We start from the raw sequence: 27,808 nt of genomic DNA on the forward strand, positions 1-27,808 counted from the left end.
TAAGATAATTGAAAATATGCAAAAAGTAATCAATATTATATAAACTGTAAGTTCCTCACATTTAATTTAAAATAAAAGCAGTGGGGCACCTGGGTGGCACAGCGGTTAAGCGTCTGCCTTCGGCTCAGGGCGTGATCCCGGCGTTATGGGATCGAGCCCCACATCAGGCTCCTCTGCTATGAGCCTGCTTCTTCCTCTCCCACTCCCCCTGCTTGTGTTCCCTCTCTCGCTGGCTATCTCTATCTCTGTCGAATGAATAAATAAAATCTTTAAAAAAAATAAAATAAAAGCAGTATTTCATTTTACTTTAGGACAGTGAAGCATTGTGCAATACATTATAAAACCATGTGAATCAACAAACCAAACATAAATTCTCAACTGGTAAGAGACAAAAACCTAACTGAATAGGAAGGAAGGAAGGAAGGAAGGAAGGTAGGTTATGGTTGTCAAAGTTGTTTAACACATAGAAATGAAGTAAACTCATGGCAGTGAAATTTGGGGATGAATGGGCATATAACATTCATTATAATTTGAATTAAGGCGATAGGCTATTCAAAAGCTCAAGAAGCAATAGATATTTACTGACAGTATTTAGCTTCAGAAGATTTATATTCTTAATTTTAAAACACAATGCTCTCTCAAAACATCAAATAGTCATCTGAAATTCAAGCCAAAGCAGCAATAACAATAATAACAATAACAATAATAGTAATAGTATTATGTGTTTACATAATCATTGTTCAGGCCCACAACTTCTATTAATATTTTATTTATTATTCTTTTTATTAAAATTACACTGTTCAAATTGAGTCACACATGAAATTAGCTTTGGAAGAAAATCACTTTGGTGTATTATTTAAACCTTCTAGGATAAAATGCATGCAAGTTCTTCCAATCATGCGCAACTAACAAGACATGTGAGGTATAAAATGGACATTTATTTTTATTATTCTCAATAGAAGATTAGAGTTATAGTAAGTTTTTCAGAAACAATTGTAACAAATTACTTCACGGTACAAAATTGCCATAGAAATTTTCCTGGTGAATGGCAGATGGGGCAGCTATTTCTCACACACTTATTTCCCAAACGTAGAATTCAATAGAATGGTATTAATAAAGGAAAACCTAATTCTTGAAATGGGGATATGTTAGAAATATAATACTTTTTTTTGCATGATGTTAATAATTTCAATCTAAATTAGGCTAATTGGTTTATTGTAATAGGAACCAGTGCAAATAGATTGCATTAACAAGGCAATCCAAGTATATGAAACTCTCTCTCTATTTAAATTAATTCCTTTGAAAATTTTCTGTAAGAGCCATTACTTCACCAGAAATGCTCACAGGGACTGATCCCCAAGTCCAATAGTATTACAAATGGACAAACTAATAAATATACAAGATAAAAAAATAATAATCAAGGATAAGTTTCCTGGCTCCCAAATCATTTAATAGTATCAGACTTGGTTGTGCTTACTATTATCTTCAAATTATTTAGAATAGTGACGTTCTAACCTGTGAATGTCATACAAGTCCCATATGAGTGCTGCTTCTGCAGTAAGCTTAAACATTCTGTGCTTAATCTCCATCTGGAAATGCTGCTATTGTGGTTTTGTCTTATAACTCGATTTCCACCAAAAGGATAAAAAGAAAACAAGATACAAGTCGTGCAAGTGGGGGTGGGGAGGATTATCTTCATTATTGTGGCAGGCGGCCACATTTTTGCCTTAGAGCTGAGCAAATTTTGCTGAAACTCAACTATCCCAAAGTGAAAGATTTACAAGAACAAAGAAGTAATTATGTGAGTGAAGATTTGAAAATCTATAGGACATCAAGTCACTTGATGTTGCAGTTTTAACAAGATTCTTCTTTCACCCGCACAGCTACGTAAGACAAATCGCTCTGCTCACTCTTGACATCCCAGTCTGCATCTGGCTCTGAGTCACTGGAGTAAATGTCAAAGAGAGAGGCACTTCTAGACTGCAATCCGTCGGTCTGAGTCATGGCATTACACAGTTGTTTTCCTAACACTTTCACTTTGGCCTGAATACCTGAAAGAGAATAAACACATTTGCTTGTGAATTACATTTTGCTTGTCATTATCTTTCATATACAAAAGATCAATTCAATTATCGATCAGTTGAAGAGTCTAAACATACCAACACTGCGGTGAGGGGGCCTTTTCAGAGACATTTGTGTACTTTTATGCACTGGGCCTTCTTCACAGTGAGTAGGCACTGAAGTGACACCATAAGATAGATTATTAGCAGGGACTTGTGTTTGTTTAACTTCATTTTCACATGTAATCTAAAAATATAAATCAGAGGAGAACTATATCAAAGGTAAGTCTAACTAGTACGGTTTATCTTTCCAAAGTGAGTGGTAAAACAATATAAATAATAGTTTTCAAGGTCACATATTAGGAAGACTGGAATTCGAACCTAGGCAAGCTAGCTCCAAAGTCGAAGTTCTTAAGAACTCTGCCATACTGTTCTTTACTATTTGTAAATCATAAAATGCTAAGCATTCTGGTCAAACAGAAATTTATAAGTTATTAATTTCTTACAACTCATTATTTTCCCCCTAAATCAATAGCTATACGAGATAATACTACTAGTATTAAATTACTGGATATCATAGCAGTAGCATTATTCTAGAAAGCCTAATCATTGGTCCTTTATACCTTACAGAGAAACACTTAAATAAAATAATATGATTGCCTTTAATGTTTTTATACTTCCCTGAGAAAAATTACAACGTGAAATGGAAATTTTGATTTGCCAGGGAAGTAAGAGGCAGAAAGGAGGAGGATTTGGATACTTAGAAGGTAACATAAACAATTGTACTACTAGGTATTTATCCAAAGAATACAAACATAGTGATTTGAAGGGGCACCTGCACCCCAATGTTTATAGCAGCAATTTCCACAATAGCTAAAATATGAAAAGAGCCCAGATGTCCATTGACAGATGAATGGATAAAGAAGATGTGGTATGCATATATATGTGTGTCTGCATATATATATGTATGTATGTATATATGTATATGTATGTATATATATATGTGTGTATATATATGTATATGTATGTATATATATGTGTATATATGTATATATATGTATATATGTATATATACACACACACACATATATGCATATTACTCAGCCATCAAAAAGAATGAAATCTTCCATTTGCAATGATGTGGATGGAACTAAAGGGTATTATGCTAAGCTAGATAAATCAGTCAGAGAAAGACAAATACCATATGATTTCATTCACATGTGGAATTTAAGAAACAAAACAGATGAACATGGGGGAAGGGAAGGAAAAATTAAATAAGATGAAAACAGAGAGGGAGGCAAGCCATAAAAAACACAAGTCTTAACTATAGGGAACAAACTGAGGGTTGCTGGAGGGGTAGGGGGTGGGGGGATGGGTAACTTGGTGATGGGCATTAAGGACGGCATTTGATGGAGTGAGCATTAGGTGTTCTACCAAACTGATGAATCACCAAATTCTACCCCTGAAACTAATAAACAGCAGATGTTAACTAAATTGAATTAAAATAAAAAATTTTTAAAAAGAAGGTAACATAAGACTGAGTACCTAGAAATTATGTGGAAGACGCTAAGAAAGGATATCTGGAATATGTGAGGAGGCCTGCGGGAAGAAGTAAGAAGTGATAGAGAAAAAAAAAAAAATTAAAGTGCTTTGCAGTCTTATCTAGCGCCCTGGTCGTGGCAACTGTCTTTGAACCAATGAAAAAATATTTAGTTGGCATTCATAGTTGTTGTAACATAGGCTATTATCACCCAAGTTATAGAAACTTCGTGAAAAAACTTCTGTGAAGAATCCCTTTGCTTTTTGTGTTTAAGATTTTATTTATTTATTCATGGGAGACAGAGAGGCAGAGGCTGAGGGGAAGGAGAAGCAGGCTCCCCACAGAGCAGGAGCCCGATGTGGGACTCGATCCCAGGACCCTGAGATCATGACCTGAGCTGAAGGCAGACGCTTACCTGACTGAGACACCCAGGCGCCCTGAAGAGTCCTTTGGAACAGGAATAATTACACCTAATATTACTGAGGACTTAAATCAAAATATAAGTCTTACCTTTTTATTTGTGTTTGTAAAATTATGACCAATTTCCACTGGCTATATCTACTTCTAAGACAAGCATTATAAAAGTCTAGAATAAGTACATATTTCTTTACAAAATGGGTTTATGCTTTAATTAGGCTATTAAAAATAACTTCTATTCCTGTTAGAACAATAAAACTTTTTATCACTGAGAAAAATTTGCACCATACAGAGAAGCAGAATAAAGTAAAAATTAGCCATAATCTCTTGATCTGTAGTTAACAACTTTGTATTTTGGAACCTTTTTGTTTTTTTCCATGTGTTTTTTTAAAAAACTGGGATCATCTGTTTTGTAACCTTGTTTTTTCCTTTAATATATCATGTTTCTATGTTATTTAATATTCTACATAATTTTTATGGCTATATACACTCTATTGTACCGATACACTGTAATTTATTAAAACAATCTATATTGGAAATCTTTGAACATAAATCTTTTGTGCACATATCTGATTATTACTTCTTCATATTAAAAGGTTAAGAAGCAGAATTTCCAAATATATATTGATCAACTGGAACACGAGTCAAAAAAAATATGTGAAATGAGGCACAGAGAGACAAAAGTTTGGAAAATAAAGAAAAGATCACAAGAGACAAAGCAGATAAGATGAAAAAGTATCATAAATGATATTAATTGTAGTACCAGAGGAAGAGAGAGAAAATGGGACAGAGGCACTATTTGAGCAAATAACATCTGAAAATTCACCAAAATGGAGAGAAGACATTAAGACATGGTTTTACAAAAGTACTATTTGTATTTATCCAAATGAAAACAAAGGAAGCCATACCTATGCACTTTACAGTAAAACTGGACAACAAAGAGAAGACATTAGAAGTAGCCAGAGGAAAAAGATACATTCTCTTCAAAGGGGCAATCATAGGACGGTAATGGCAAAACTCTTAGGGATACAGAAAGATTGAAAATAAAAAGATATAAGAAGACATTCTATGCCAACACTATCCTAAAGAAAGCCGAGGTTGCTATATTAGCACTATGTAACACGAAAACTGTTAGAATTACAAGATCAAATATGTAAATTCAAAATCACAGATTTTTAATATGCCTCTCCCAGTAATTAATACAGTAAGTAGACAAAAATTCCAAAAGGATAGAGAAGCTGTAAACATGATTATAGACATGTACATAACACGTACTCAACCGCAGAACACACATTCATCTTCAAGTACATATGGAACTTTTATAAAAACTGACCTATGTTTTGGCTAATACAAGTTTCAATAAATTTCAAAGGATTAAATTCATATGCTGTATATTCTCTGGCCACAGGGTAACTGACTTAGAAATTGATAACAACAATAGAACTACAAAATGCCTGTATGTTTGGAAATTTAAAAATCTACTTCTAAATAACCCATGAAAAGATGAGATAAATTTATAGTGAAAATAAAAAGATATTTTAAGCTAAATAATACTATTCTATATCAAAAACTTGTGGGACTCAGTGAATGCCATGCTTACAAAGGAATTTATAGTCATACGCACAAAAGAGTATAGAAAAATTAATTAGGCTTAATAAATTTAGATTGGAATTATTAACATTGCACAAAAAAGTATCCCACAAAATATTTCTAACATATCCTCATTTCAGAAGTCAATTTTTCTTTTATTAATACTACTCTAGGGAATTCTACAATTGGGAAATAAGCATGTGAAACTCAGATGCCCCTTTGTCCATTAATATGAGAATTCTGAAAACCCATGATCCAATTTAACTTCTCAAGAAGTTAGAAGAATAGTAAATAAAAATTTTAAAAGTAGAGGAACCAAGAGTGAACTATAATGTAAACTATGGACTTTGGGTGATAGTGATGAGTCAATGTACGTTCATCAGCTCTAACAAATGTACCATTCCTGTGGCGTGCTGATGTTGGGGATGCCTACCCATGTGTGGGGGCAGTGGGAATATGGAAAAATCTCTCTATGGTCCCCTAAATTTTGCTGTGAACCTAACATTCCTAAAAAAAAAAAAAAGTCTTACAAAAATAATTTAAAAAATACTGGAAAAAATTTTTTAATGTTATTATTTATTTGACAGAGAGAAACAGAGATAGCAACAGAGAGCACAAGTGGGGAGGAGACGGAGAAGCAGGGTCCCGCTGAGCAGGGAACCAGACACTGGGCTTGATCCCAGGACCCCGGGATCATGACCTGAACTGAAGAAAGACACTTAACCAACTGACTGAGCCACCCAGGTGCCCCAGAACTGGAACTTTTTTTTAAAAATTTAAGCAGCTGGGCACAATTTGAAGTGTTTGGTAATTCAGTGTTTTGTCTTCACATAAGCAAGTTGGTTATTCTTAACAATATTCTTTGCATGAAATACCACATCTTAATATGTAAAGATAACTTTAAGTCAAGTTTTCACTTTTTACCAAGCTTGTTTAATGGAAAAATAGATAAGAAAATATCTGTTAATCATTTAGCTCAGGAATATATAAATCTAATCTATCAACTAAAAAATCAAAGTTGAAAAAATTAGTTAGAGGGAAGGAAAAGTGACAAAAAATAATGCAAAAAAAAAAAATAGCAGAAAGAAGACCAAGAAGGCAGTTTATTTTTTGAAAAGACTAATAAAAACCGATGAATACCAGGTGAAGCAGATCAAAAACAGAATGAAAAAGCAAAAATTACTAAAGATCATATAGAATTTTAAAAGGTCAAAGATTATAATTTTGTGTCAATATATTTGAAAATTTAACAAATTTTTAGAAAAATATAATTTATCAAAATAAGTGTAGAAACAAAAAATTGAATAACCCCATAACTATTAAAAAAAACAGATCCATCATTAAAAATCTTCTCACAAGGGGGCACCTGGGTGGTGCAGTTGGTTGAGCATCCAAATCTCGGTTTCCTCTCAGGTCGTGCTCTCAAGGTCATGAGATAGAGCCCTGCGGCGGGCTCTGAGCTTAGCGTGGAGTCTGCTTGAAATTCTCTCTACCCCTCCCGCTTGTGTGTGAGTGCTCTCTCTAATAAGTAAATAAATCTTCTTTTTTTTTAAGGTTTTATTTATTTATTTGTCAGAGAGAGAGAGCACGAGTGCACAAGCAAGGGGAGCAGAGGCAGAGGGAGAAACGGGCTCCCTGCTGAGGGAGGAGCCCCACGTGGGACTCCATCCTGCGACCCTGGGATCATGACCTGAGCCGAAGGCAGATGCTTAACTGACTGAGCCACCCAGGTGTCCCTAATAAATAAATAAATCTTAAAAAAAGTCTTTCCACAAGGAAAACTCCAGGACCAGGTAAGGACTAGGTATCTTTATCATCAAACTCTACCAAATATTAATACCAAATTTATTAATGAATATATAATGTCAATTTATAGAAACATTTCCAGAGAATGCTGTAAGAGGAAATAACTCCAAACTGGTCAGCATAATCTTGATACCAAATCTGAGAAAGACATTTCAAGAAAGAAAAATTATAAACTGTGTTTGCCCATAAACACAGATGTAAAAATCCTAAGTATTATCAAATGAAATTAAGCAATATGTAAGAGTAATACACCTTGACCAAAATGTGTTTACTTCAGCCATGCAAATTTGGTTCTATATTTCAAAACCAGGTAATATAATTCACAATAACAGAATAATAGGCAAAATATATGATCATGAATAGATTCAGAAAAAGCACTTGATATAATTCAACATCATTTATGATTTAAACCTGTAGCAAAAACTAGGAATAGGTGGGAATATTTCTATTTATGATAAAAAGCAGCGGCAAAAAACCCACAAAACTGTAGCAAAAAATGGTAAACTTATAAAGGCTTTCCCTCTGGAAATAAGAATGAGAAAAAGGATTCCTCATCACCTCTTTGGTTCCCAACACTATACTGAAGTTTCTAGTTAGTGCAGTAGGAATAGGAAATAAAAGCACAAACATCAAAAACTACTTACTGAAATGTTTTAGACATGTAGAAAATTGAAAAATATCTACAAATTATTGGAATAAATAGATTTACACAAGGTTTCTGGATATAAGGTCAACAAAAATAAATTTATCTACATAAATACATAAAAAACAAAATTTTAAATACTGTTCATAATAGCAAAATCTAATAGGAATAAATCAAACAAAAAATGTACAAAACCTTTACATCGAATGCCATAAAATATTTTTACGAGGAACGTAAAAACCCAGATAAATGTAAGGATACACTGTGTTTGTGGACTGGAAGAACTGCTATTGTCAATATGCTATTTCTCCCCACATTCATTTATAAATTCAATGTAGTCCCAATCAAATCCCGGTAGATAATTTGTGGAAATTGACAAACCAATTCTAAGATATATATGGAACTTTAAGGAGCCCCAAATAGCCAAGACATCCATGAAAATGAACAAGGTAAGAGAAATCGATCAATTGAATATTGATTCTTAATATAAGCCACAGTAATTAAGGTACTGTGATAATGGTGCAAAAATACGCAAATGGATAAATGGACAGCATTTTAAAATGTGGAAACAGACTTCATGCCTACATAGAAACTTATGACAAAGCTGACACTGTAGGATAATGAGGAAATGCTAGCCTTTTCAATAAAAGACGCTGCGTCAATTGGGTATTTATATGGGAAAAAAATGAAACTTAAACCCTACCTCACATCATACACAAAAGTCAATTCTGAATGGGTTGTAGATCTGAATGTAAAAATTTAAAACAAGTTTATAGAAAACAGCCTAATAGAATGTTTAAGCATTAAGCATATAGAAAAATACCGGTAAGTTGGTCTACATTAAGAATTTCAGTACATCAAAAGACACTATACGGAAGAGGGAAGCCACCGCAGGAGAAGATATTTGAAACATACTTAACTGACAAAGGAAGCCAGAATTTATTAAGATCCCAAAACCAACAAGAGTAAGATAAGCCAACAGAAAAATGGGCATATCATCAAAGAGGCTACCTACGTGTTCAATTAACATTTGAAAAGGTGTTCCCTTACTAATTTCATTTACGAAATGGGAAATGCAAAGTAAACCACCACTACACACCTCGCAAAAGACCTCGAATGTGAGTCTGACCAACCAAGTGTAGGCAAGAATGAGGAACAATGTGAACGCTTATACGCTGCTGGTAAATGTGAATTGGTACTACTATTTTAAAAAGTCACTTGGAATTATTTATTGAATTTTAACATACTACTATGTCCCAGCAATTCTAGGTATATACCATCAGGATTGTGTGCACCTATGAAAAAGACATGTTCAGAAATGCTTATAGCAGCATTACTTATAATCGTAACAACCCTAATGTCCAAATAGAGAACAGATAAATTTTTTGGCATATTCATACAATGGACTGCTACATAATAATGAAAACAAATTACTGCTATATGCAACATGAATGAATCTCACAAATATAAGGTTGAACAAAGAAGCCAGATGCAAGAAATGCCTACATTTCTTTATACTTTATGAAGCTAAATAAAAAAGCAAACTTGGTTTCTTTGAGGAGGAGGGAAGGCTACAGCTCAGGTGATATAGGGGCCCCTGGATTGCTAGCAGTGTTCTATTTCTTTGAGTTATCTAGGGGTTACACTTGTTCAGTCTGTGATCATTTAATGACAATATTTATGCACTTTCCTGCATATGTTACACTTTGTTTAAAAAATACAGTTGGATAAAAAATAAGAATGCAAGATTAACAGTTAAGGAAAATAATCACAGCCTCATGAAGCAAAATATCAGATCATGTATAGTGCTCCTCCGAGCCCCTTTTCTCCTGGGAGATAGTCCCTAATCCTTTCTCAAGCTCCCTACAGGTAGAGAACATTCAGTGATATTTATCTATAGAAAGCACCAAGTACCCAGAACAGTGTCTACAACAGCCCCTCAAAAAATGTCGTAGAATGCCTGGAAATTTGATTTTTAGTTAGTTGGTCCTGGAATTGGAAACACAGTGAGTGGGGAAAGGAGCCAGAGGTGGCGCAAGCAAACGTTCTTAGCAGTTACAGGGGTTCTCAATCCAGACCTGGCTAAAAACGTATTGCTGTCAACTCTAAACTCTTTTTAACCTTATATACTTTTAAAGTAACTATTAATAAAACGAACACATAGTTTCCTAATAAACAGCAAATATATTAATGTAATATGGATTGTTAGAAATGTTGGCTGGACGTATTATTTTAACATATATAGTATTCTAATTGCAAAGTAGGTTTGGTATGTACTCTGGATTTCCTCAAGGTTAGCCTTTGTTATAAAATCTTTGATTGTTTCACTAGCTTGGCTTTTCTTCTCCCAAGTTTTGATTAGACGGTATAATTATGAGGAAGTAAAATGGCATAAAGGCGTGCATGGCATGTTTAATGTTCCTCTCTTTTACTAGATACTTGCATTTGTGTATTATATATGTGCTTAGGTAATGGTTGGATGGGTAGTGATAGTGGACAGATGATTAAAAGAAGAGACAGATGTCTTGACTGGTATATAGCTTGGTGAGCAGGGTAGCTGGCAGAGAACTGAAAATTCTATTGTAGTACAAAAAAGTGTTCTTAGAGTCATATAATCACTCCACAAATATTTATTGAATTCCTAAAATTTGCAAAATATTGTCTAGGTACTGCCAATAATGAACGTGTCAGATAGGATCCCTGCTCTCATGGAGCTTACATCCTAATGTGAAGACAAACATTAAGCAAATGACACAATTATTTCATGACAACTGTGATGCGTTATTGAAGTGTATGTGCCACGGAAGCATATGAAATAAATGAAGAATGAAAATATATCATTAGGTGATCAAAAGGAAAGGATGCTTGAATTGATTTTTAAAGTAAAAAGACTTAATTGATGATTCCAGGGTATTACATGAAACATAAACGAGTGAAGACTTGTTGGTAGGATAGAACAGAGCATGTTCAAAAATGGAAAAGATCAACATGACTGGTGTATACTGAGCAACAAAGACAATGGCCTTGGATAGGACTAGTATGGTAGGCAGGGGCAAAAAGCACACAGGGACTTGCAGGTTGGGTCATTAATTTTGTTCTTTATCCTAGTAATTTCAGGACACCTTAAGTGTCTTAAGCACCCACTCCCATATAGGAAGCAGGCTGGTATTTCAGAAAAAGTTTTGATCTGGCAGTTGGACCTACAGCAAATATTAGAGGCCCGTGAGGAAATTCTTAATCTCCTGGATTGACATCCTTGCATGTGAAGTGTGAATCTGGACTAGAGGAGCACTTAGTTTCCCTTCAGCTCTAGAATTCTACCAACCCATCTGAATATTCAAAGTCAAAATGTCAGTTACAGATCGCTTCACTTATTGGTGAACTCTTCCCATCTCTAGAAACGAACACCTTTTAGATCCAATTAAAGTCATAATTTAATCTATGTAATGGTGATAGGGCTGAAGTTTGATTATCTCCAAGAAGGATGGGAAGTCTTCATTAAGATGGTAAGTGGGGGAGAAGATAGCAGTGACCGGATGCAAAGTAAGTCTAGTCAATGCTTAAGAGGATTAGTAAGGTAACAGAAGAGCAAGGTGGGAAAATTCAGCTCGCAGCGATGTTTTAACCAACAGGAAGCCAGTCAAGAGAAAGTTGAGGAGCGGGAAGGGATTGTTTATCAGCAATCCCCCTCTTCACCCATAGCTCCGCATTCCCCTTCCCTTACCATTTTGGCGGTTACAATGGACATTTCCTCAAGCTCAGGTACTATGTTATGCAAAAAGTTTCAAGCACCCCTTGCCTTGAGATTTGCTCAGATGGAACCCTTTCTATTTAAAAAGTCTGCGGCGGGCTGTGAAGGCGACTCTAGAATCTAAAGGACGAGTGTGTGTTTGTGTGAGTCTGGGGCAGGAGGAGGTAGAAGTGTAATTCTAGAGTGTTCATGTTAAATGGAACCTGGAGATCGCCGCTACAGCACCCTCCTAATTTTACTGATGGGAAGACAGAACCCTTCGAGGTGAGGTGACCTTCCCCAGGTGACACTGGTGGCAGAGCCGAGCCACAGTCCGGGGGTCCTTCCATGACCCTCGGCAGACTCCTGATGTCCCTTTACCTGTGAAGGCGCAGCCCTCTTCCTGGCCCGGAGGAGCGTGCAGGAGGCTGGCCCCGGGGCGGCTTCTGCCTGCCTGACTGCCTGGGGCGCTCCTCCCTTTTCGGGGCCGCCCGCGTGCTCTCCCTCTTCTTCCCCCTTAGGTGCTGCGGCGGACACCCGGTGCAGGGTGGGCACGGCGCCCGCTACGAGCCGCAGGCGCTGGGAGAAGCGCAGATTCTTCTGGATAACCGAAGAGACGTCAAAACAGGCCGGGGCGAAGTGGTCCGAGCAGATGACAGAGCGGTCATTGCCCCCGTACCAGTCGGCGCGGCGGCCCCGCACAAAGCGGTCCCACAGCAGCCGCACGGCCCGGTCCTTGGGAAAGCGGAACAGTGATTTCCCGGATTTGGTGGTGTTACCGCAGTGGGCGGCCACGCAGCGGGCCGGCATGGCGGCGACCTCCGCCTCCGCACGCCCGCGCGCTCCCAGCCGGGGCAACGCGGTGCCCCTGCGCCGGTCCGGGCGGCGCGGCGCCTCGTCCCGGCCCCTACCTCCAGCCACCGGAAGTGCCGAGCTGGGGCCCCACAGGGAGTACGTGGTGTTCGGGTGTCGGCCTCCGCCCGCTCGCAGCGGTCCTCCCCCGAGAGCGGGTGGCCGCCGGCAGAGGGATCCAAATTTCGCGCGGGCCGAGCTGAGGTGGGCCGTAAAGAGGAGCGGACCGGAAGTGGTTGTTGTCACAGCTACCGAGGCGGCCGGCCTCCTCCCCGTCTCCTCCCCCCACAGTCCCGCTCCGTTTGTACGAGGCCAGGAAAGTAGGACAAGGAAGTGCGGACGCACCGGACCCCGGCAAACATCACCGGAGGCTCTACCAACCGGGTTGGCCCGTCGATTTAGGAGAGGACCAGACCGGAAATGGTCGTCTCCATGGTAACCCCTGAGCGGGTTGCCTGGGAGATGACCCCTTTCGGTCTCTGAGTCTCCGCTGTATCGTCGCTTCTAAGGCAGCTCTAACAGATCCTGGACTGTCTCCTGCCATGATTCCCGGGAAATACCGCTCTGTATCTGGCCGGGCTGCGAACAACGTAGGTTGGGTCTCCTTTCCCTTTTTTCCCGTTCGTATCGTTCTTTCTGATTGGCGTCTTTGTCCTAGGTGATGGGCTGTATTATTGGGACCAGGACCGCTGAATCTACTCAAGCTATTGTCTGACCGAGGCTTGAGATTCGTGGACTGGACCAAGGCACTTGGAGGGTGTTTAATATTGTATGATGGGTATTCAAAGTCTTGTCCAGGTTCTTGGCTTCCCAGAAGGTGGAGCTGGTCTGCTGTGAAAGGCTAAGGTTCATTTCAATTCTTTTAATCAATCTCTCACCCTTTTTTTAATTAAGAAAAAATATGTATTATGAATAGGCACTTCACCTCCTTCATCTGTCCCATTGAGATATTTACGTAGACTTAAAATGGCAAGTGTCAAAAACCTGAGTGCTAAGATAGAGTGTTAAATCGCTGCAGACATTTTGGAAAATGAATCACAGTGAAATCTTTTAATTCTTAGTCGTGATTTTATTGTTTTCAGTAGATCCTCAGAACATGATCATTTACCACAAACAAAAAGCAAGCATTCTGTTTTATTCTAAGTGTTTGTTATATCTTTATCTGTACCAGTTTGGGGAGAAATATGTGTGTATTTAAATTAAGAGCATATTTTATGCTATAATTTTTACATTGCAGGTGAACTGTGGGCTTCATCTGGTTATTCAAACATCATCGCTTCCTGAAAAAAGCAAAGTAAGATTTAAGCAGATTTGTATTTAAATCGAAGATAAATTATTTTATAACGTACACAATTAATAGCTTGATTTAAAGAGTAGAGCTAAAATAATTTTTATTTTCTGCCCACATAAAGTCAAAAAGCCTCTTTAAAAAACTCATTCTTATTTCACCAATTACAAGAGGTGAGTTTGGTTTTTTGTTTGTTTGCTTGTTTTTTTACCTTTAAATATTTCTTAAATCAGGATTCTTCTTAAAATTGATGGCACATCATAATTGAGTTAGGAAAGTTTTTTCTTTCTTAGTAGTCGGTAAAATGATGGTATGTCTTACTACTGATGGCATCTTATAATGGATAAAATGTGATAATTTAGGGGGATACCTCTAAACCTTCCATTTAAAATCAGGGGAGAACATAATAGATTAGCAATGAAAATATATTGGGCTTAATGCTATTTAGCAGTTAAGATATGAACATAAGATTCTTTTTTCCCAAATTTGCACACAATATCCCCTGGCATTTCCATTATTTCTAGCTTTAGATTTGATTTTTGAGATACACATGTTTTTCTTTCCCTCCTGTCTCAACTCAGCCCTCATATACTCATCTACCTCCCACGGAACTGTCTCAAGACACAGAACATTTTTTCCCACTTTGCCCAAGTTGGATACCTCCAACCATCACAATTGAGTTTTTTTCCTAAAGATTGTTTAGTAGATGTCACTGGGGGAACTCTAAAGTGAAGGACAGAGTTTACAAACAACAGCATGAGGAGGATAAGGAGGGGCATGAGGAGGGTTGATGGAAGGACACCATTAGTCAAGGAGGCAGTAGTTGATTACAATACATGTGAAAATAAACACTTGGAAAATAGACCATTTGATCGTCTTGAATAAATAGCAATTAGCTAGATTAATTGAAAATATTCTTTATTATAATTGGGCATAATGGATTACCTCCAAAGTTTTGCTAATTGATTCCAGTGGAAAAATCCTGTTTTATCATTATAATGTATTTCAAGGAACGATATGCCTTGTCCAGATTTTTTTCAAACGTATTTACTTTCTCTAGTGTAGACTTATGCTCTGAGAAAATACCTTTAGCTCATATAATTCGTAAAGCTATAATGCAAGTGCTGTTATAATGTTTACAGTATGGATGAATCAGAAGCATCATAACTCTTTTAAGATACGTACTTAGGGTTTTTTGGTGGCTAATCATGAGTGGCTGTTTTCGTTTTGTTTTTCTCAGTCTTCCTATCAAATAATTTAAAATCAACTTAGAGGAAACCCTGATTAGAAGGTTTAGATATATAATTTTATTATAATTGGATTCTTAAAAGGAATTCTGATGATAAAAACATAGTGTTGTTTTTTTCCAACAGAATTTACTTTTTGTCATATGGTTTTTGCTTTTGTTTTCTAGAAAATGGTTCCTTTAATCATTGTATTTGTGGTGGGGGTATGGAGGAGTTGCAAGTGGTTTAGAGCATGGTTTCATCTGACTTCATGAAATTGATTCTGATTGTGTGTGTGTGTGTATGTGTGTGTATGTTAAAAAAACTCATAACATAAAATTCACCATTTTAGCCATTTTAAGTTGTACAAATTAGTGGTATTAAATACATTCACAAGGTTGTGCAGCCATCATCACTATGTAGTTCCAGAACTTTTTGTCACTCAAAAGAGAGTCATTAAACAATCACTCCCCATTCCCTCTTCTCATCCCCTTTAAAAACGACAAATCTGTTTTCTGTCTCTGTAGACCTTTTTATTATCAGTATTTCATAGATGGAATCCTACGCTATGTGCCATTTTGTGTCTCGCTTCTTTCACTCCACATGTTTTCAAGGTTATCTCTGTTGTGGCTTGTGTCAGTATTGTACATAATTTTATAATTATCTTCATTACTTACTATTAAATTTTTCCTCAAATATGTTTTTTAGGTTGAATTCAAGCTAAATAAAGAAACGCCATCGTTCTCTGGTCGACTCTTACAACATGATCTTGAAAGAAACTACTCAAGTAGACAAGGTATTGTCAGCAAGTAGAGATCAGATATGGCTTATCTTATTTGAATAATATTATTTAATAATCTTGACTACCTAAATCCAAATAGACCTAATTAAAAATGAAATGGTTCATTAAACAATGGTTCATTAATCAAATTGGTTTGGTATTTATTTGGATCAGAATTGATTTTATATACACAGCATAGTAGATTATTTCCAATACAGAAAAAGCAGTTGGACTGTAGTTTGAGGGTGGGCTATGCACAACAGAAGAGGAAAGAAGCTTCCAAATACTGTCTTAGAACTAGGAAAAATAGCTAGTTAATGAGGGTAAGAGTACGGGAACACAGATATCTAGGAAATAAAGAAATAATGGAAATAATGGAAAGAGTGAAAAGTCAGGAGTTTCTACTGACTGAAAATCTTTCCCTTACTAGTGCATATAATTGTAGATATTTTATATCAAAGGCCTTATACTTCAGTGCACATCACCTGAGATTTTATTAGAAAGGCAGATTCTTAGTATTCCCCTTCCTTTCTTCCTCTTCCCCATTCTGATTTTATAGGTCTTGAGTGGGATTTGGAAATGTGCATTTTAATGTCTCGAGTCATTCTGATGGATGTGGTTTGTGGATCACCCCTTGAAAACCACTGCCTCATGTGATCTGGTTTTATTTCTGAAATGTAGTTTTCAGTCCAAGGAGAAATTTCCTTTAGCACATGTGAGTTGTTAGTTGGTTGTTAAAAACTGCTAGCCATCTGTACTGGGCTAGTGTTAAGCACTATAGAACCCTTATATACTGTACCATCCCCGCCTCCCAGAAGTTTGTATGAGGGGGTTGATGTGTGTAGGCCTGTCCAGGTTGTTCATCTCATTACTGCATGAACATGTGGTCATCTGGAATATTGGGTTAGTTTTCTTTTTTTATTTTGTTACTTCTGGACTTTCCTCTTGGGCCCATCTAATTTGACATGACTTTTCTCTTGTATTGTACAGTCTCGTCTTGGCCAACTGCTAGGTATGGCATCAGCTTAGCTGCAGTTCCACACTACGGGAAGGCATCTGTCTTGCTCTCTTTGATTCAGTTCAGTACATATTTATTGAGTATACTATGTGCTAGACACTGTATTAGGAATAGAGTTATAGACGTGAACCTGAAAATTTTCAAGTAGGGTTTTTTATGTTAGCATTATGAATTTCCTTTACATTTTTTATAATAATGTATTTGTTTTCTAAATCGTGAGTCAAACTTACATACTTTTCCCAAGCTCTTCTCGAGTTAGAAGAGGAGGTTGTTATACAGATTTCTGGATGACTGGCTGGGTAAATTTATTTAAGTGCTAAGGTATTACTAGATATTTGCTAATGATTACTAGATATTGCTAGAAATAGTATGAATTTTGTGAACCTAAGAGATGAATAGAGTTTTATACATAAATAAGGACTCATGAAATACAGAATTCCTTAGGGAAAAATAAACCTTTTTTTTTCATTGAAGGATTTTATTCAAAATCATTCTCTGTAACAGGCTATTCGTTTGTACCCAGTTGTTTCCAAATGTGCATTCTCCGTAGTTCCAGGCAATTTCATGCAAAGAAGACCATGTGGCTGTAGCTGTTTTTTTTAACTTCTGTACTCACCATTCTACCTGTAAAGGCATACAACTTTGGAGAAATTATAAGTAGCACTTTATCAGGAAAGTTTGGGAATCTTTCTCTAATAAACTGCATCCTGATACCTAATCATTATAATTTCACCCTATTTCCTTTTTTACTCTATTTTTCCAAAAGTAATTAAACATAATAGTCCATTAGCATAAATTAATCAGTGGTACTTTCAGTCTAAAGGAAAGAAGCTGAATGTTTAGTTAGGCTGGTAAATCTAAAACTTGGCATGTGATTTCTTTTGGGCTTTTTGGATTATTGTTAAGAGTTAATCCCTGTATCCTTGAGATTTGTAAGAGCCAGATATTCCCCGGATACAATAAAATCTCAGTTAACCAGAATTTAATTTATTAGATCCCTTAAGTAAGAATTCTAAAATGTGTATATAGAGAGGAAGAGTCAGTACTTCACTCTTAAGATCATGATAAATCAGTGGGAAATCTAGAATCGGTATCTCAAAGATAAGGCTGAGTGGACACACACCCATCACCATGTACTATATCATCCTTCCACACATTTTCCCATCCATCCACCTACCCATCTGTTCATCCCCATATGTAGGGTGCAGTGCAATAAAGATTCTTCTTGAGTATAGACCATTATTGAAAGAATCAAGATGATGGAGGGGGGTGAAGAGGGAGAGAGAATCTCAAGCAGGCTCTGAACTGAGCACAGAACTTGACATGGGGCTCGATCTCACGACCCTGAGATCATGGCCCTGAGATCATGACCTGAGTCAAAACCAAAAGTTGGACGCTTAACCAACTGTGCCACTGAGGCGCTCCTGATCAGCATTTTTATACCAAAATACAAGACTTTGATTTTCTTATTTTTAAAAACAGAAATAGTATATGCAAAATAAATTTCCAATTAACTTTTAGTAAATTGGAGAATCAATTAATTAATTTATTGATCGCTTACTAAATTTGGATTTGGCCAAGAATATAAAGAGATTAAAATGAGGTCTATCTCCCAAAGAGCTTATAAATTTAATTAGGAAAACAGGAGCTTCAGATCTGGTAATTAAATAGTGACATATGAAATAATAGGAAATGTTTCAATTAAAATTTTGCCATATAGTAATGTGGTTTATATGTAGGATGAAACATCCCACAAATATATATGAGTGTTTGATATACAAACATATGTGTATATATGTGGGTGTTTATATATCCATATAAGTATGTGGATGTGTCAATCATAGATCACTCTGGTTTCCAGTCATTTAGGGGATATTGTTTGTGGGTTTTAAGGCGTTTCTCCCTAATCATTCTCATTCCTTGCTATTTCTTGTAAGGTATATATCATTACTGATCATGATAGTAAGCTCATCATGGGGTAGGGATTATGACTTTTGTGTATAATAGGAACTGAAAAGTGTGAAGATAAAACTCCTTTAGGCATAAATGAAACTACTCTTTGATTATTTCCTGTATACCCCAAGTCTTCAAGGTAAATCTGCCTCTTAAATTGAGGATTGGCTTGAAGCCTTAACAAAATGATTTAAAAACCTAACTCTGATACTAATAAGAGAAATCAAGGTTGTCTGTTGTTTGGAGTTTTACCTTTATCATCTTTAGGTGACCAGTTACACCTTCATCAGTTAATCCTTGGACCAATTTTTGTTTGTTTCTTTTTTTTTTTAACCATCTGAATTTTGATTTCCAAATCAGTTTACTGAATCATGGTTGCTTTGGTATCCTGCTAGGAGCTGAATCCTGTCACAAGAGCCATTCATTGGTGAACATGATGGCAATTCTGAGTGCATATACTCTAGAATATCATTAGTAGTTATCTTGATGTTTCATGATATTTAGAAAAGTGGAGTATGAACACTGATTATTTTGCGCAAGACGAAGGGTGTGTGATAATTCGGTTTATGCTTTGTAGACCCATAGAAGCTAGCAAATATCGTTGCTTGACAGCTTTTAAATAGTGCTATATGGAACTTGGTTTTAAGTTGTCATCATATTGTCTGATGGTCTCCCAGAGAGTATGTTAGCATCCTAGATTTTGTTTTTTCTTTTCACCTTACTGGTCTGTTTAAGCAGAAGAATCCTGTGGTAACCATAGTTTCTATTTTACTGCTTATCGCTCCCTTCAACATCAATTGCCTCTTTCAGGAAAATTTCTCTTTATAGAAGAAAATACGTAGATTCCTCTGATGTTCAAACTGATCCCTTTGACCCATTACTCAAATCTTACCTCATTTCTGGAACTTCCCAGCATCTCTTCTTGACCATTCTACATTCTTCTGGTTCTTTAGAATAGACCTTAATATCCACCTCCCACCAAACCCATCTTCTTAAGTGGAAAATAACGGTTACATTTATGTGTGAATATATAGCTGATACTATTTTTTATTCTGCATTTTGTTTACATTGTTCTATATGGGCTATTAATTTCATATGTGTTTGCCAGTTTGCCGTAAGCTACTTAATGGCAGTCAGGTTTATAGGGCCAACAGCCTATAAACCTCGTAGGGGTATCATACACCCTGTGGACCCTAATTACAAATGTACAGTATTTATCCACATCCATTGGTCTCTGCAATATTTCTACTTAATAGCAGCTGAACATACAAAGAAAAAGTGATACATCTGCTATCCAAAACTACTTTCTCTGTATTTCCAGTAGCAAAGTCATGTACTGTGTAGCTTTGTGATAAACTTTTTGATATTTTGAAGGAGATGGAAGAGTAATAAGCCCTTCGCCTCGTAATAAATCATCATGCATCTCATCCACGCCAAACGTGACAGAACTATGTGGGCTGGAAATGAAAACTGCCATGAGCTCCTTATCAGCATTTGGAGATTCTTCCATGCAGACACCTTCAAAGTCCAGAATCCGGCAGGGCTGTCATAGTGCTGGCCCAAATGTATCTGGTAATGAGGGACTATCATCTCAGTTTTAAGAGAGTTAACATTTAGTATTAGGAGTCAGCCTTATAAAGGGGTAGAGAGAGCGCTAGAGTAGTTCTGTACTTTCAGCCGATCTGTAGGGCAAGGGAAAAATGATTTCGTATATATGGAACATATATACAGAACACGGAGTTTAGGGTTGAGGAGGAAAGAAACAAACTCATATATAGTAATTAATTTTAAGTGTAGAGAGTCTATGGAAACTGTACTTTCCAGAAAAGATATTTGTAGATGCCAAAGTTCTCCAAATATAAAGTGACTTTAGTTTCAAGATTTTAAAGGTTTTTCTTAATCAAGTAATTTGTATGTCCTTTTCAATAGGTGATCATATTACTCTGGCAAGCTCATCAATGCCATCATTTCCCATTCTGCAACGTTCTTCTGAAGAGAAAATTCTTTACTCAGACAGGTTGACCCTAGAAAGGTGAGGACAATTTCTTTTCTTTTCGTTTCTTCTTTTGGCTAGATAATACATAAACATGGTACAGGATTGGAAAGATAGAAAAGTCGTTCTCTCATCTCTTGTTCTCCAGCTCCCCAGTTCTCCCACATAGGTGTAGTCACTGTTACCACTTTTTTTTTTTTTCTTCCAGGGGGGTGGGGACGGATTTTATAGCCATGTAATATAACAGAGCTTACCTATACCCTGAAAGAGTAGTATAGGAATTCTAGACTATGACATTGATAAAAATGGATTTTAGTATAGAAAAATTTATGATATAGTCCTCATATGGGCCCTTCTGGGCCCTATCCAGTTGAGTTCCTGTTACGTTACTGGCCTGACCTCCTAATTTCTCCTTCATTCACTCTGCTGAAGTTACACCTGTCTCCTTGGTGCTGCTTGAATACCCCAAGCATGCTTATACCTCAGGACTTCTGCACTTGATGTTCCCTTTGCGTAGAATGCTTTTCCCCCACATACCTGTAGGTTCACTCCCTAACCTCCTTCAGGTCTTTACTCAAATGTCATTATGTCGGGGATAACCTTCCCCGCCACCATCTCCAAAGCTGCTACCCCTTCCACCCTGACACTCCCCAACCCCCTTCTCTGCCTTATTTTTCTTTTTAGCATTTATCACCCTCCAACATACGAAGTATTTTACTTATCAGGTTTATTGTTTGTCTCCTCCTACGGGAATATAAGCTCCACAAACTCTGAGAGTTTTGTACAGTTCTGTATCCTGAGCACCTAGAACAGAGCCTGGGACAAAATAGACTAAAAAATTGTTGAACAAGTGAATATATTTAGGATTTGATTCCTAGTTTTAAATCTAGGAAGCCCTCGAACCTTCTTACACTGCTGGTGGGAATGCAAACTGGTACAGCCACTCTGGAAAACAGTATGGAGGTTCCTCAAAAAGTTAAAAATAGAGCTACCTTATGACCCAGCAATTGTACTACTCGGTATTTATCCAAAGGATACAAACATAGTGATTCAAAGGGGCACATGCACCCCAATGTTTATAGCAGCAATGTCCACAATAGCCAAAATATGGAAAGGGCCCAGATGTCCACCAACAGATGAATGGATAAAGAAGGTGTGATATATATATATCACATATATATGTAAAATATATATGTATATATAAAATCCAAACATATATAAAATGGAATATTATATATCTATAATGGAATATTATGCAGTCATCAAAAAGAATGAAATCTTGCCATTTGCAACGATGTGGATGGAACTAGAGGGTATTATGCTGAGCTAAATAAGCCAGTCAGGGAAAGATAAATACCATATGGTTTCACTCCTATGTGGAATTTAAGAAACAAAACAGATGAACATAGGGGCAGGGAAGGAAAAATAAAATAAGATGAAAACAGAGGGAGACAAACCATAAGAGACTCTTAACTATGGAGAACAAACTGAGGGTTGCTGGAGGGGAGGTGGGTGGGGGATGGGGTAAGTGGGTGTTGAGCATTAAGGAGGGCACTTGATGTAATGAGCACTGGGTGTTATATGCAACTGATGAATCACTGAATTCTACCCCTGAAACTAATAATATAGTGTATGTTACGTAAATTGAATTTAAATAAAAAAATAAAACAAATCTAGGAAGCCCTTGGCAGTAGAATGGTGGATGAAGCACCCTTATCCTATGTTAGTGCTATAACCAGTCTAGAAAAACCAATGCTGCTATGCATACCTTTAGCTTAGCAGTGTGTTTCCAAGAGCATATTTGTTTTTGTTTTTTTTTTAAGATTTTACTTATTTATTTGAGAGAGAGAGAGAGAGAGTGAGTGAGAGAGAGAGAAATGGAGCAGGGGAAGGTCAGAGGGAGAAGGAGAAGCAGACTTCCCACTGAGCGGGGAGCTGTACATGAGGCTTGGTCCCAGTACTCCAGGATCACGATCTGAGCCTAAGGCAGATGCTTAACTGACTAAGCCTCCCAGGCGCCCCATCCAAGAGCAAATAGTTAAGCAAACTTCTTACATTAGCAGGACACAACTGACAGTGAATTGTCATAGACCATCTGTGTGTATGGTTGGGAAAAAGCTCTCCGGAGGGTGTGATGTGTTGTGTTGTAGGCAGAGCACCACTTGAGGGCACTAACTCTCATGACAGTTTTGCAGTATTGTTGTTCCAGTATCAAGTAGGATATGCAGAGGCAAAAGTATTGTCCAATATGCATCTGGTATTGGGACAGGAGGTGCCCTGAGCAACTCAGGGATTTTGTAGGCAGAACAACCCCCACCCCGCCCGGCCCCGCCTTACCACCTCGGAAAGCACTGGCTTATTGCGTGTGTGTGTTTGCTTGTTTTACTGCATGGCAGGGACTTAGGGGGTTAGGGGGTGGACAAGTGAGCCTTGCAGTTGGACTTAGTCACTGGATTTGGAATCTAAGAAAGTGACTTTATTTCAAGCTATAGTAACTTATATAAGAGAGAAGTCCGAGATTATTTATTTTCCTTTCTCAGTGATGACTGACTCAAAAATTGGATGAACTAGAAGCTGGGGTATTGGTAAGTTTAACTGAGAAACAGAGGAAGACTGAAGCAGGAAAAAGGAGACAAAGTTATTTGCTAAGCTGATAAAGATGTAAATTTTAAACTAGAATACTTGTCATTTATTAATTTATAATTTATAAGACAAGAAGCAAATGTGGTAGTATTGAGTGCGTGAAATGAATTCTAAATAAGCACACAGAAAAGAATTAAACTCTTGTCTATTATGTTTTACTTTTCTTCTATTTTAAACTGAGTTTTTCAGGATCTGTATTTTTAAACATCGTATCTTTGTCAACTGTTTGCATTCAGTCATTTCTTTGTGCCAGTCATCTTTATAAATGAGGATGATTCTGATCACCTCCACAATTTCACTCATGCTTGTAGCATTCTGATTTATTTTCTTTCAAGGTTACGTTTGCTTGATTTTTACTGAAAGGAAGTACTAATAAGTCTCTCCTATAGTTGTTCACACACTGATCAATACAGTGACATTTTCCTTGAACACTCTTGAAAACGTCAGAGTGGAATCACTCCTCTCTGGTCATTTTATTACAAGAGTGGAATTCTTAAAGGACCTTGTATGTATTTACTTCACATGTAGTACATAATAACTTTTTGCATAATAGAGGCTTTAGTGTTTCAAAGACAGCTGAAAGGATGTAAGGTTTCATCCTATCCAATAGCATTCTAAATGTTCCGCAAAGTCTAAAGTTAATGTTGAACCATGTAAACATTCTTAAAGTCTAAGCTTCTGAGGGAATGTGTTATAAGGACCACCTTTCCATTAATGGATTTCAGGATGCAGCTATTTCCATCATAGTGAACTGTAGATGTCTGAATTTCTTACTTTTCCTAAGATGTAGTCCAGCTCAAGAGGCTGTGGTTCTCTGAGAGACCTGTGTATAAATTGTTGTTTTTTCCCTTATAACTTAGTTGCCTGGGCAGTCTTTGTATCAGTGGATTGATAGCAAGGACATCTCTTAGGTTATGTGACATGGCTCTTTGAATCATTGCAGTCTTCAGAAAGCAATTACATTGAGTGTTTTCTGATAAGTCAGTTTTATGTGAAATAACCGATATTGGAGATTTTTTTAAATACAATGAGATCTTAGACTTCATTATAATAATTGCCTTTGTCAAAGTATATTGTCTTTTATAGAAGTGATTTACAATTAGATCTAGGATGCTCCATTCCTGGAGCCAAGAAGTGGTTCTCTTTAGCTTTTTTCTCCTCACAGCATGGGAGCACAAAGATACTATTAATAATATTTGTAATAATAAAAAGAAGAGGCAGGTTGTCACATCGAAACTTTATTAACCTTTTAAAATGTTTTCTAGGCAGAAGCTGACTGTATGCCCTATCATTGATGGAGAGGAACACCTTCGTTTGTTGAACTTCCAACACAATTTTATAACTCGGATCCAAAATATTTCTAATCTACAGAGGCTAATATTCTTGGATTTATATGATAACCAAATTGAAGAAATCAGTGGGCTTTCTACTCTGAGATCCCTCCGTGTCCTTCTGCTGGGGAAAAACAGGTAATCTTTGTAGAACAGATTTGTTTATTTACTCAGGGCTAATATTGAGACTTCTGGTTTAAGATGGCAACTCAGAACTGAATATACTTAAGAAACGAACACACTGAAAAAAAAAAACAAATTGACTAAAATTGGTAAGATTATTTGAATGGATTAAGATGCAGTCATAATTTGTTTTACGAGATTCAATCTGACAGTCAAACCAAATAGTATTTGTTGAATGGGTATTTTATTATTTCCATTGCTTCCCAGTGCCATATCTTATATGGAAGTAAATAGCAGACTTTGGCCTTAACTTTATGTTTTCTTGGGCTATCTTGTAAGTGTGTGGATTCACTTTAGGTTTATGTGTGTTTCACTTATCATTCCTCCCAGTGCTTGACTGCGGGCGGACGTTTGCTATTTCATGTTTGTCAAATTACTGATTGATTCTTGTTCAGATGGTGTTTTCAGTATGAATTTAACATTACATCCTATAGGAACTTCCCCAGTTCTTTTTATAAGGCTGTATTATGTAGTGCAGTTACACAATTTCTGACTAATTTCCTTGATATTTGTCTATGACTTTTCTCTCCATTCTGTTTTGCTGGATAGCTTTTGCAGTGCCTACGAAGAAGGGCTGTTGAGCATACTCCAGAAATAACTTTTATGGTATCAAATGATGAATTTTAGATACAGCATTATACCCAAGCTTGGTTCCCCTCTCCCCTTCCCCCACCTCCTCCCTGATAGCATGGATCTCGAATTACCTCTTTATTCTCACTGGCCAGTGGTAATATAAGGTACTTTTTCTAAGATCATGCCCCAGAATCCTAGGCTCTTGTCTGTTCTCTGTGGTTTCTTGAAAGTTCCCACCAATGTAGTTTATCGCCTCTACTTGGTTCCAGCGTTACACCGAGCATTATGGTAGCTGGAGGGAATTTGGGGAAATGGTAGGAGCATGGAGTGTTAGAGCAGAAAGTGACCTCAGAGACCAGTTCTCTCATCTCACAGATGAAGAAATGGAGATGTAAAGGGACTTTTGCAAGGTCAGATATGTATAACCTGTATGCAGTAGGAGTACCCCAGTGGAGCAGTTGAGGGAGTAAAGTGAGAAGTCAACTTTTCATGCATTGAAGGCATTCCCTTCGAGGTGCTCCTGTTCTCTCTCCCAGAGATTTCTTAACTAGTCCTGATCCTTGGAGTTTTGATTTGTTTGAGTAGCTTCCATTCACGCTTTAGCACTATTGCCTTATGCCCTCCTTTCAGTCCCGGAGTCTGTCCTAGTGGCATTTGTGATCTCCTTTGCTGGTTTTAAACAGAGTCTCTAAGAGCTGCTCCTGGCTCCCAGTATTTTAAATCAACTCAGTCTCCTTTTCTTCCTGCTTCTACTTGCAGCTTTCCTGGCTTCTTGGAAATAACCTCTTTAAGTTTTTTAAAAATGAAGTTGTGGGCTCAAAGACACCAGTCCATCTGACCTTCTGACCTTTTCAGAGGTCTCTTTGCTCCTCCAAGTCTAAGGGACCTAATGCCCTTTGCTGTAGCCTTACCTTGGTCAGGTAAAAGCAACCTAATGCAGTCTCTTCTTCCTCTTTCTACTTCACATTTTTGTTTGTTTTGTTTGCGTTTGGTCATGTTTTACTTTATTTTTTCACAAAAGGAAAATAGCCATTAAGCAATTTTAGAGCTGTTAGTGTACTCGAATAAAAAAGAAAGACAAGTTTCCACATTCTCCAAAATGCGTGTTTCTGAAGTATGCACGGTTCTGAAGTATTAACAGTGCCCGTCCGCCTTGTGTTTTTAGGTCAGCTGTGTGAGCCCGGAAGATGCAAGTCTAACCTGAGGCAGTACCTTAGTGAACTTTAGGCAAACCTGGCTGAAAAGTGCTCAAGGAGAGAGCAGCTCCTTTGCTAGCCTGTCTCCCCTGGTTTGTCTTGGATGAACTGTTGCCCCCTGCTGGGGGAGTCCCGGAAGTTTTCTCCCTCTCATTTTGCAGAGCGCTGCACCATCTTTTAGTCCAAGACAATGGAACCAGATGTTAAAATCAGGGCAACCATATTCTTCTAAGTTCAAGCAGCTCCCACAAAGATTTCTGCCCCAAAGCTACAACGACTGTGCTCAGATTCTGTATGTGAGGTTTGCGTTGCTACCGAGGAACCCCCGGTCCTTCTGTACCACTGCGTTACTGAAGTTCTTGCCATCTCACTCTTCTGCTTTTTGTGTTCCTGTTTGTCCTTATGAGATCTTCTGGTGCCCTCATGATCACAGGCTAATGGGTGGAACTTCTATGTATTTTTTTTCTGATCACCCAGGACTATAGATACAAAACTCTCCACCAGGCTCTGGGATTCCATATTCCTTTCCTATTGCTTCCTTGAAGGTCTCCACTTAAGGATTTGCCTCTAACACCTGAAGAGCCTAGCCTTCATATAGATTCTGAGGTGAGGTCCTCACGCAAGCCTCAGTATCATAACGTAGGCTGCAGAGATGGGCTCTGACATACCCCTCCGGGTCTGTAACTGCTGATGTGATGGGCGAGGCTTGTCTTTTCCTAGTTTCAGTCCATTTAATGGGAGAACTTCCTTCTAAAAAATCTTTCAGGTCATTTTGGGAACTGACTAGGATTCTGTGGATTCCTCAGATCAATACCTAATCTAAGCAGTGGTCTCCTGGTCAACTGATACCTTCATCTTCCTCTGAATTCTTTAGAATTGGATCTTTTTTTTTAGGTCATTAGGTGTTGCGGGTGGGGAAAGAATCTGTGATAAAGGTAGTTCACGAAGACAAGACACCGAGATGTTTGATTGGTCTTGGGTTTAA

The 27,808-nt window shown here is 37.4% G+C and overlaps 2 protein-coding genes across 8 annotated transcripts in view; one reads left to right on the top strand and one right to left on the bottom strand.

Annotated features, from left to right (window-relative positions):
* Positions 1 to 284: 284 nt before the first annotated feature.
* On the bottom strand, positions 285 to 12,928 carry THAP10 (THAP domain containing 10). Its single transcript, XM_026478432.4, has 3 exons — positions 12,168 to 12,928; positions 2,160 to 2,307; positions 285 to 2,051 (listed from the first exon to the last, which is right to left on the bottom strand). The coding sequence occupies exons 1-3, from the start codon at positions 12,594 to 12,596 to the stop codon at positions 1,855 to 1,857; spliced, it is 774 nt and encodes a 257-aa protein (XP_026334217.3). The 5' UTR covers positions 12,597 to 12,928; the 3' UTR covers positions 285 to 1,854.
* LRRC49 (leucine rich repeat containing 49) overlaps positions 12,825 to 27,808 on the top strand; it is a 148,257-nt gene continuing 133,273 nt past the window's right edge. Inside the window, exons 1-6 of one of the 7 annotated variants that reach the window (XM_048221971.2) lie at positions 12,825 to 13,228; positions 13,876 to 13,932; positions 15,861 to 15,948; positions 20,279 to 20,476; positions 20,834 to 20,936; positions 24,806 to 25,009. In XM_048221971.2, the coding sequence (XP_048077928.1) occupies positions 13,181 to 13,228; positions 13,876 to 13,932; positions 15,861 to 15,948; positions 20,279 to 20,476; positions 20,834 to 20,936; positions 24,806 to 25,009 (698 nt within the window). In that variant the 5' untranslated portion in view covers positions 12,825 to 13,180. Of the gene's footprint in view, positions 13,229 to 13,875; positions 13,933 to 15,860; positions 15,949 to 20,278; positions 20,477 to 20,833; positions 20,937 to 24,805; positions 25,010 to 27,808 lie in introns of those variants that run through there. The other 6 variants (XM_026478427.4, XM_048221969.2, XM_048221980.2 and 3 more) reach the window with 6 other exon arrangements.

Source organism: Ursus arctos, unplaced genomic scaffold, assembly GCF_023065955.2.
Source record: "Ursus arctos isolate Adak ecotype North America unplaced genomic scaffold, UrsArc2.0 scaffold_28, whole genome shotgun sequence".
Classification (NCBI taxonomy): domain Eukaryota; kingdom Metazoa; phylum Chordata; class Mammalia; order Carnivora; family Ursidae; genus Ursus; species Ursus arctos.

Coding starts and splice junctions, on each gene's coding strand:
- THAP10 (XM_026478432.4), bottom strand. CDS start 12,596: ATGCCGGCCCGCTGCGTGGCCGCCCACTGCGGTAACACCACCAAATCC. Junction 2,308..12,167: donor AGAGGGCTGCGCCTTCACAG/GTAAAGGGACAT, acceptor TTATATTTTTAG/ATTACATGTGAAAATGAAGT. Junction 2,052..2,159: donor GCCCCCTCACCGCAGTGTTG/GTATGTTTAGAC, acceptor ATTCTCTTTCAG/GTATTCAGGCCAAAGTGAAA.